The sequence below is a fragment of the Argentina silus genome (assembly GCF_951799395.1).
Source record: "Argentina silus genome assembly, chromosome: X".
NCBI lineage: Eukaryota > Metazoa > Chordata > Actinopteri > Argentiniformes > Argentinidae > Argentina > Argentina silus.
Window position 1 is genome coordinate 37,188,777 of NC_139653.1, and position 10,808 is coordinate 37,199,584.

Genomic DNA, 10,808 nt, shown 5'->3' on the forward strand with positions numbered 1-10,808 from the left:
TGTTGTTAGATAGGCTGACTCTACAAATTCAGAATATTGTAAATATAAGTTCAATGCAATGTATTGTATTTGACCCTTGGACATTTGGCCTGTGTCAAGTACAGTATTTGCTGCAATGTCAAGATATCATTTTCCCTTTCTTGCCTTACAGAACGCTGGATAAAAAAAAACAGCTCTGTGGTGGATTGTCATGCACAGCCGTTTGACCAGTTGAGGATGGATACCCAGCAATCCATTGGAAGTGAAAACAAGGCGTGCTTGGCTAACAAGAGAGACTCTGTTGCCATCACGGTTATTGAGGGTCTATCTGATGCGTAAGGTCTTTTTACTATTCCTTTTAGTTAAGGACAGGTAACGTATGACTGATCATCCAGTTTTCCCATTACCATTATTGATATGCTTGGGATAATGCACTAGAACAGTGTTTCTTAGTGTAAATACATTTAAAAAAAAAACATGTCTATTTGTTCATCTGTTTTGCAGGCAGTGGAATATCATACGGGAGGAAATGCCAAGCAATGTAAGTTTCTTCCTTGGACATAACCCTACCATCATCAACTTCTTCTCATATTTTCAATGTAACTTTTGAAAAACACTGTTTCAGTGAGATAATTATTTTCCTGTTTTCAGTTGACATTCACGTTGGCTGTACTGTAATATTTGAATTCTGACATCTCTGCCTTTCCTTTCGGGTGTCCTTACTTCTATCTCAAAAAAGATGACAAAATCAGACCTTATTGAGGTATGCACCACCATTTCTTCGTGGGTGAGAGAGGCAGTGAACATGTTTGTGGCACCTGCCCTGTCCCTGACAATGGCCATAATGGATGAACGGGACCCTGAGGTCAGCTGCAGCCCAAGCCCCAGGATAAGCTGGACCAGTACCAGCAGCTCACTTGTGCTCTCCCTTTCTCCATCAAGGTATTCTGAATGTGATGCTTTAGAGTCAGGGTTGGGGTAATTGGAATTTCAATTCAGGAATGAATTGAATTCATTAAATTACAATTCAGTGCAAATAGAGCATTTATTTTTTAATGATTTCAATGAGCAGTAAATGAGAAGCTTTTTACAACCAAAGTTTTTTTCAATTTTTGAATTGTGAACTCAAATCCCTTCCCGAATTGACTGAATTGAAATTGAATAACACTATTTCATTATGTAAACAGCATTTTATTTGGTGTGCGTGAGAGGGGGGTAAATGCACATCAACTCATAAGCGATTTTTAGTGAGTGAAAATAAAACAAGCAAGTAATGTCAATAATCATTTAGAATTGTAACCATACTTGCAACATGCAAGGCTTATGATGTATTCAAAATGCTGTACTGACCACAGCAGCATGTAAGCCTACAGTATGCCAAAACATTTATGTCTATGTTATCAGTAGTTAGTTTACAATATTACATGTTGCTTTGTATTTCTTGGTATTTCAACAGCAGGTCTAAGACCATTTTGGAGGTTGAGGGAGTACAGAATGAGTTGAACTGTGGATCAAACAGGTCCACTCCAAGTGGGAGTGGAAGCGAACGATGCTGCAAGCCCCTCTGTGAGCCATTAAGAGCCTTGTTAGGAGTGTCGCAAGATTCTCTCTTTACCAACATAGAATCTGAGATACGAGGATCAGTCAGTGAGTTCATTAACGCCTCAGAAAATAGAGAGAGTCAACACTCAGTTCCAGTACAGAGTTCCTCAATTGCCCTGACATCTGACATCTTTGAGAGTGCAGTAGGTGATATCAATTCTGGCCTCTCTGAAGTCTTTCTGCAAGCAGCAGGCAATTCAACCTTCCAAGTGGCTGAATGCAGCAGCATTGGCGCTGCCAAGGAGATGCTTCGCAATGTGTCAGAGAAATTATTCTACGCAGGGAAGGAGCTCCCAGGTGCACTCTTACATTTACAGATGATCATGGCATCAAAACTGCCCCCTTTTACAGCACAGCTTATCAGTGCAGTCTTTGACCACATGAACGATCTCTGTGGTAAGAACGGACAGGATTCTGTTGTAGATGCTCAACTGGTCCTTGTTGCTGTGGCAACCAGAATCCATGAGATGACCCTAAATGGATTTTCAGAAGACACCCTTACCGTGAGTTTGGATGGCGGTGAAACTGTCGGAAGAGAGCTTCCAGTCAACTGTCTCTCAAGTGGCCAAATCAGCGCCATTGCAGGTGATGAGATTGATGACGTTTTCTCACAAGTATTGAAGGATTTAGGCATGAATAGGAGTGAAACATCGCTGCATGGCTCGCACCAGTCCCTGAGCGATGTAGACCAGGCTCGCGCAAGCTTGATGGAACTCCTCTCCCACTACCCAGATGTGGCTGTGCCTAACGTTCTTCCACTTGAATCTGAGTTGAGTGAGGAAAAGGATCATGATGGTGATGTCCTGTGTGAAACCCTGAAGCAATCATACCAGGAGTTTCGTAAAAATGCCACAAAGGCGGCAGGCCAGATAATTCAAACTGCCGCCAATGACATCACCACCCGCCTTGATTCGACAATCTATAGCTTCAATGGAGCGGTGACACCCGAGACAGTGGCTGATGTAGTGGATGCTACCATGGATGGTGTGAAGTGTCTAGTACTTCATCCCGACAAGGATTTCATCAATGCTCTCACAGACACTACACTCTTCTGGGAGAGCGTTGAGTTGATCTCCCGAAATCTCCTTCAGACCGTCCAAGGTAAACTCAGGGACCTGTTTATTGCCGCACTGCTCCTTCAAGCCAAGGACACAGTTTACACTGGGAAAGACATTAGAAGCCAACATGATGTCATTACCAGTGCCAAGGACATCCTCAGTTGCATTTTGAGAAGTGTCAAGGAAGGGTTGCCAACCTGTGACTCCAAGGGGTCCAGGGAGTTCCATGCAAGGCAATATCTGAACTCCGTAACACAGGGTCTTGAAGATCTTATCTCTGGAGACCTTGATATCCTTTTTGATTCCACCGAGGACAAAAGTGTCTCAGATGGTTTTGGTGCTGGGAGAAAAAGTGACAGCGGTGTTGTGAACATTATAACCGATGTTAGACCCGTCTCAACACACTTGCTTAATGTTATAATGGAAACGGTTATCAAACCAGATGATCTGTGTCAGATCACAGACCCCCGCGTTCACCCATGTTCACCCGCACGGCTAGAGAAAGTCCTTTCCAAGGATCTTTTTCAGCTGTCTTCCACTGAGCTCCTTGAAAAGGTCCAACTTGTCCTGAACTCCGGCAAATCCAGTGATGATCTACAACTGGCACTCAGTAAGAACAACTCACTGGTGAATCCTCAGGAACCATGTCCAGTGAAGGAGGAATTCCAAAAACAAATTGTTTTGGAATTTGTGAAGACCTCTGTTGGGAAGTTGGTGCATCAGTGTTTGGGTTTGAATGCTTCCCATGATGTGGAATCTCATCCCTCTAAAAGCACTGTGCCCTGCTCAACCCAGACTTCACTTCACCCCACCCTGGACATGTCATATTTCAAAGTGGTTCATAGAAGTGAGGAGATACTGAGCCTTGTCCCACAGGATCATCAAAGATCAACAACAGCCCTGATCACCACCGCTATGGTCACAGACGTTATGGAATGTTTCCCAATGACCCAAAACCCCTCAATGGAGTCAACTGTTAGGATCATTGAAGGTAAGACTTCTTTTTATTTGAGAATAAGGTCACACTTTACATTAAGTAGTTGCCACTATACCTGTGTAGCAACTATGTAATTGCACTAATAACAACCTTGTATTAACATGCTGTTACATAGTACATTGGTAATTTAATTGAAATTGTATAGTAATGGAATTGAGCGGTTTATGTTATTACACAGGACTGTTCATTTTTCCCACTTGTGTAATAACACAAACCTGGACTATTCCTTCTTACACTTGTTATAACAAAACCACTCAACTCCATATGCTATGTGATTACCTAATGAATATGTAGCAACATAGTTAATTCATGTTAATACTATGTTGCTACTAGAGTTATTACAATGTTACCACACAGTTATAGGGGCAACTTAATCTAGTGTTACATTAATATGGACATCATAAAGGGTTTGTAAGGCTTTTGTAATTAGTTGAGACAGTTTCATTTAAATTGAAATGAATACATGTATTGCTGAAATAATTATCTTAATGTCAATATTCTCTTTTATATAGATCTTCCGACTAAGACTCCACTTGTGGATTGTGAAGGGCAAGGGAAAGAATGTGACGCAACAATCACAGAAATGGCTGGAAAGACATCTACAACCAAGACAGGAGCATGGAGGAAGATCGAATCTTGGTTACAGAGATTTTCCTGTTTCTCTGGACAGTGTGAAGAGGAACAAACTAAAGAGATTCCTCAAGAACGCAGTGTGAAGTCAAGCCTAGGCGCGACCCCGTCTATCTCGACTGGGTCAGTGCAAAGCTTGATGAAAGCACTTCTCTTGAAGGTCCATCTGAAATCATTTGGATCTCTCTCACAGTCTGGGCCAGAATGGAGCGAGAAGGCCATCAGTTTGACTGGTTCCGTGGTCACACTAATGTCGGAGGCCACTGGAATGCCGATAGGAGAGGACCCACAACCTGGTCCAGAGCCATCCGAGGAGATGGTTGAGACGGTCTACCAGAAGCTGCTTCAGGAGAGTGGATCAGCGACTGAGCTATGCCAGGCAATAATGGAATGCAGTGCGGAGGTCCCCAGAGCCATTGCCCTTTCCATGGTTAGGGAGATTGGCTCTGACCCTTCAAATGAGTTCCTGGCTGCCCCATATCATCTCCTCTCCGCTGTCCTCCACCCTGGTCATGATAATAGAAGGTCTTTATCTTCCACTTTGAATGCCAGATCAGAGGATGCTAGTGGTCAGGATGATTCTAAAAAGAGTCAATGGAGTCAATGGAGATCTCATTTTATACCAAAAATGCCCACGATGCTAAAAAAGAAGGTATGGTAACCTCTATATTGATGCTAATGAGAGTTGACATTTTATACTGTGTCTATTAGTAAATGGCAAGTGTGTATTCTTTCGGCTCACATTAGGAATGCAATACATCCGTAAATGCAGATGTGGCAAGGGGAAGTCACCTTCCAGAATATAATGTAATATACAGTATATTCTTGGTATAATGTATTATAGTCCACATACAGGAATATATCATATCCAGAATATTGTAATGACTGCAACATCTATCTCTTGTGAGGAATGGCAAGTGCGTATTCCTTCGGCTCACAGTTTTAGCTATTTAGCTTGGTGACTTATCAATGTGTATCAATGCTTTCTCATCTATACCTGTGTCTCTTTGTAAGAACTCTTCCAAAAGCAAAGTGGGTCCACGGAATGTCTCCATCAGGACTCCAGACCAGACCAACATGAGTGATGAGCCAAAGTCATCTCACGCCTCATTACAGTCATGTACGTTTTTTAGAGTCGCATCTCTTGTCAAAGCAATTGTTGTCCATTGATTTGAGATGGGTTATGCATTGATTTGAGTTCACATCACAACAGAAATTAGTTATGCTCATGACAAGTTATGCTCACATCTCAAGTCACTAAAATGCTCCATCCCCTTGTCACCAGTTGATCTAACTTCTGTTATTTTTAAGCTTGTAATTGTTATGTGTGGTCACCTGTGAGTCAGCTGTGGAATGTCATACAGTGATGACTATGGACTCTGCACTAACTATTGTATTTCTTACTACTGTAGCACTGCCGGGTGTCTCTTCAATCAGCCCTCCTCCATCGCCGACCCCTCCAGAGCTTGGAGAAAGCTCAACTGGCTCTGCCCCGAAACAGAAGTCCAAGAAAGCCTTGCTTTTAACTCGGCTGGCCAATACTGTCACAGCCACAGTGAATAGGCTCATTGGGTGAAGTCGTAGTGCTTCTAAAACAAGTTAATTCCACATAAACAATGGTCATACATCTGATCACTTTGCTCCGTTGTTTGTTTTCACTTGTAGGCAGTTATACAGCTAATTTAGTTGATCATGAAGGATAGTACTGACAATTAACTCATACATTCTTGTCTGTGTACTCTTGGGCGGTTTCCTGGACACAGATAAAGCAGCTACATCTTGAGTAAAAAGCATCTCCAATGGGGAGTCTCCATAGAAAGCATAGAGATTTAGTTCAAGATCCTGATATTCATTTTGGACAAAGAGAGACATCATGTTTGCATTAGGACCCACTGTGTGTCTGTACTCAGGCGATTCAATGTAAGGCTGTTCTTCAGTGAATGAAATCAGAGGAATTCAATGATGTGCTTCTATCTATCTGATCATCAGCGCATTCAAAACTTCCAAGAGAGCGCTCAGCATGAGAGGGCGTACTGTTGCTGGTCTGTAATGACCCATGGCCTGGATGAGGATGCTGTCGTGCCGTCTCCCGTGAACTCTTCCCAGCTTTTACTTTGCGATCTCCCTAAAGAAAAAAACATGTCAAGAGATGGATGTCAATTCAGAATTTGCTGCAAAAATCAAGTGTTCACAGAAAGCAGCATTACAGAACCAATGCACTTACATGTGGCCTTTAACTGCTTCACACTAGCCTTGGAATGATCACACATGGCAGCTCAGAGGGTTTCTTCATGCATTGGTTTGGCATCAAGTCTCTGCACAAACTTGCAACTGCAAATAAAAAAAAACTGAAAATTGACACTTGATACCTAAAATAGAGTAATATTTGATGTAAGTAATGTAATCCACATACTGCATCTACAAGAACACTGGTTTATGTTGACAAACACTCACTCAGCTTTGGTGATGCATGGGAGACTCTTCTAATCAAACACTTTTGAAGAGCTCTGGTCTCCTTGCTGTTTTTGATCCCCTCTTGTCTCTCTGTTAGATCTGTCAATTGCCGCTCATGCACAACAATCTTATTTCATGCAAGTGGATAGAAATGTATTTGAATCCGGTCAATACTGAATTCCACATCTCATCACAATAATAGTAGGTAAAAGACAGGTGGCTTCTCAAACACAATAGAGCAGAGGTGAGAATGGTTCCCAAACCTTTCTTTGTCTCTCCTCCATTTTTTCTTTATGTCTTCTCTTTTGATTACTTGGCATCTTCCTTAGTTCAGACGTCTCTTGCTTTTTCCATACCTGAAACAAAATTCTCATATTTTTCTCACTTCTCGTCTTTTGCAAATATTTTATTTCTCCCACATTTATGCTTCAATACTAGCCACAAGGCTAGACAGACAGATGATGATTTATAGTGCAGTGTTCTGACCATGTGACACTGGTGTTCAGGGGATACATCTTTCCTGTCCCTGTGTACATGTATGGCTTAAATTGTATACTTTATTCTATTATTGCTTCATTCATTTTGTTTGAAATGTCTTTCTTCTTTTTTTTTCTTTTTTATTTCTCTTGTGCCTTTGTAAGCAGGGCTTTGGTGAAAAAGAGACCCTGGTCTCAGAGAGACTTCTCAGCATAAATAAAGATAAAGGTCTCCTCCAGACATGGTCTGCAACCAGTTTTCTCCAGGAAGTATACGTTGTTGACCAGGGGCGTTTTTAAGACAAGAGGAAATTATATAAATACAATACAAGACATTTTGCTGCGAGGTAACTTTCCTTTCACTCTGTCTCTCTCTCCCGTCCTCTCACTTGCTTTATCTACCACTCTATTTTCTTTTCTTTTTAATTCTATCCCATCCCTCTAATTCACCTTCCTACCTGCCACAGCAGACCCTGCCACTACTCTCTCTAACCCCTCTCTCCATTGCTTTATCTGTGTTGTCTGTTGCTGTCTGTTGCTGTCTCTCTCTCTAACCCCTCCTCTGCCTCTCTCCATTGCTTTATCTGTGTTGTCTGTTGCTGTCTCTCTCTAACCCCTCCTCTGCCTCTCTCCATTGCTTTATCTGTGTTGTCTGTTGCTGTCTCTTGCTGTCTCTCTGTCTAACCCCTCCTCTGCCTCTCTCCATTGCTTTATCTGTGTTGTCTGTTACTGTCTGTTGCTGTCTCTCGTCTGCCCTCTTCTGTTGCTGTCTCTTAGTATTCTATGTTGCTGTTTCTTTTGTCTACCCCCCCCTCTCATCATATTCTAGTTGTGTTAAAGTAAAAAATCGTAATATCACAGGCTGTTTCACCTCTTTTTAAACCATGTTCAACTTGTTCACTGTCTGTATAGAACATATAGAGCATCTTGAAGTGATTGTGTACTGTGCACTCAACCCACCTCTGTCCTCTCTCTATCTGTCCTCTTCTGTCACTCTCTCTGTATCTTGTCTGTCGCTGTCTCATATTCTTGTTTGGTCTCCTTTGTCTATCTGTTCTTCTGGTGTCTCTCTCCATTATCCACTGTTGCTCTCTGTGTCTAAAACACACTGTGTCTTTTTTTTTCTTTTACTAGCATCAAAAGGTTTTGGGCTGGACTAAAAACATCCCAGGCCTAGTGACAACCCTGCTGTTGACACCAGTGTGAACAAGCCACCAATTACAGCTGACAAGCCTCTCTCCTCTGACCAGTGTGGCTGCATGTTATAAGTTGTACATTCTCTTTCTCTATCATGTCACTTTCACTTTCACTTGCTCCCTTCCTTCCCACCTCACAGGATCTTTACCATCCTCATTCCCTCATTCTGCCTCCTTTCATTTCACTCCATCTCTCTCTCTTGTTCTTCCTCACTTGCTTTTATCTACCACTCTTTATCTACCTTTCTCTTTGTCTGTCACCCCCTCTCACTGGTGTCTTTGCAAGACAGGCTAAGTGTTGAACTGTGCTGGTGGCTTAAGTGACAGCAAGTGTCTAATGTGTCCTTATCCAATTACAAAAACCCTTAGGCAGCTAAGTTTACAACAACTCTGTGAACAATGCCAAAAACATTTTAGATCAAGTGCACCTAATGTAGTTTAAATAAAAACATGCTATTTTTACCCATGTTTTCAAATCTCCAATCCTTTGTATATTTGGGAAATATAGCACAGCAGAGCTACATTGATACAAGTTTTAAGTCACAACATTTTGGTAACATTGATGAAACAAAACATACATGATTACACTGAAATGTTAATCTCCCATAACAAAGACAGCCAGCATGACAGTTAATTCGATAACCTAAACAAGGACTGTACAAGTTAATAAGAAATGTAATGAACTTGTGCAACAGACTAGCTAATTAACAGTGTGCTGCTTTGATTTTGCCAGAGAAATATGAACAAAGGTTTTCTTGCTCACCGAAGGTTTATTTCATCCAATTTTGATCTTCTGTGAGACTGAAGCGGATGTTACAGTAAACTCTATAATGACTGTAATCAGAGCATGAATATGTAGTAATCATAGTGTCACACAGAGCTATAGTCTGAGTATGCAGTTCCACTTGTCATTCACAAGTTGACATACACATACACAAGAATGCTGCCCCTCCCTTGCTGAATTTGCTTTTATTTATTTATTTTAAAAAATTGTTATTGTGTGTGCAAATCATAAATATATATATATTTTTAAATCCCTGCATTATAAGACATCTGGGTTTGGGTAAAGTAACTTATCGGGGTAAACAGAGACTCAGAGATATGACATTTGTCGTGGAGATTACTTCAGGACGAACTGCCATAAGCCACTCTGCTGCATCGTGGGGAGAAATCAGCACATTTGTCACAGTAGCTATTGTTGCTATGTTGACAGTGGCAGATTAGAACGTTTATCTTCACCTAGCATTCATTAAACCAGTTAGCATTATTGTCTTCACCATCCATTGTCTATGGACACGTGATAAGTGATATTTTATAAATGTAATAAAAACAATATTACTTAAAACACTTAACTCTGCTTAACCCTAACTCATAAATAAAACTATAACCCAAAACTAAACAGGAAATTATTGCCACTTGAGGCAAAAATCTAATCATTTTATTTTTGGGTATTTTTTTAGATGAGATCGAGGCTGAAAGAACAGCAGATCTACAAAGTACTGCTGTATCTCTACTGCTGTAAGTGCCTGACATCAGTCATGACATTTGGGGTCAAGGGTCATCCCAGTGCATTCTTAGTTAACGATCCCGAGTGGACACTGACTCTCTCCAAAGTGATTTATGAGTAAATGAGGCTTGCAATAGACTCTGGTCATAATTATTTAATGAGGTGTCGGAAATGGTGTTCTCTCCTGCGGTACATGTGCCACCCAAACATGATCTGTAAAGATATTTGGATGTTCATTTTAAAGCAATAAAGGCATCAATGGAGAAATTACTTAAATGTACTGTATGTCGCTGACACCTTATACAGTATAAATTATGTATAATAACCCGCAGACTAAATATTTCTCTGTTTGTTTATGGGATAGCTAGCTAGCTACATCATAATCAAGTATGTACAATATGTAGCTAGCGAGCTACATTCATTAGTCACTCTCTTTAGTTTTTTTGACGGACTTGTGGACCGTCACACACCAGCCATATTCCTGGAACAAGGGAGTTATTGAGGCCAAAGACGCAAGTGTCCCTATGTTTCATTGTAGATAGAAATCATGGCAGTTTGTCAGTCCCCTGGACAGTGAAAAGGCCCATAGCCTTAATAGAGACTGTTAAAATGAGCCAGGCCATGTCTCTGCAAATTCAATGAAACAGTTAATCACTCCAGCAAAAGGTTACAGACATTCATTCTCCTTGTCACAGAGGTCCTCTAACATAGAGCACACATACTTACACACACACACACACACACACACACACACACACACACACTGTATTTTGTCCATAAAGAATTTCTCAACTGAACTAAAAAACACCTTTAAATGTTGACGGGCTTCAGAAAGGCATACCAGTTTGAAAGGAGTCCGTTAGGCTTGTTTGAAAGGTCTGTAGACCAGTGTTTAGTATGAATTGGGCC

General features: G+C 41.2%; 1 protein-coding gene across 1 annotated transcript in view; it reads left to right on the forward strand.

Annotated features, from left to right (window-relative positions):
• Window positions 1-718: 718 nt before the first annotated feature.
• Window positions 719-10,808, forward strand: part of LOC310822367 (SH3 and PX domain-containing protein 2A-like) — a gene marked incomplete at its 5' end in the record, with an annotated part of 28,871 nt that continues 18,781 nt past the window's right edge. The window contains 5 exons of the mRNA XM_083694706.1: window positions 719-921; window positions 1,439-3,266; window positions 4,149-4,346; window positions 4,460-4,696; window positions 5,281-5,386. Coding sequence (XP_083550832.1) covers window positions 719-921; window positions 1,439-3,266; window positions 4,149-4,346; window positions 4,460-4,696; window positions 5,281-5,386 — 2,572 coding nt within the window. The remainder of the gene's footprint in view (window positions 922-1,438; window positions 3,267-4,148; window positions 4,347-4,459; window positions 4,697-5,280; window positions 5,387-10,808) is intronic.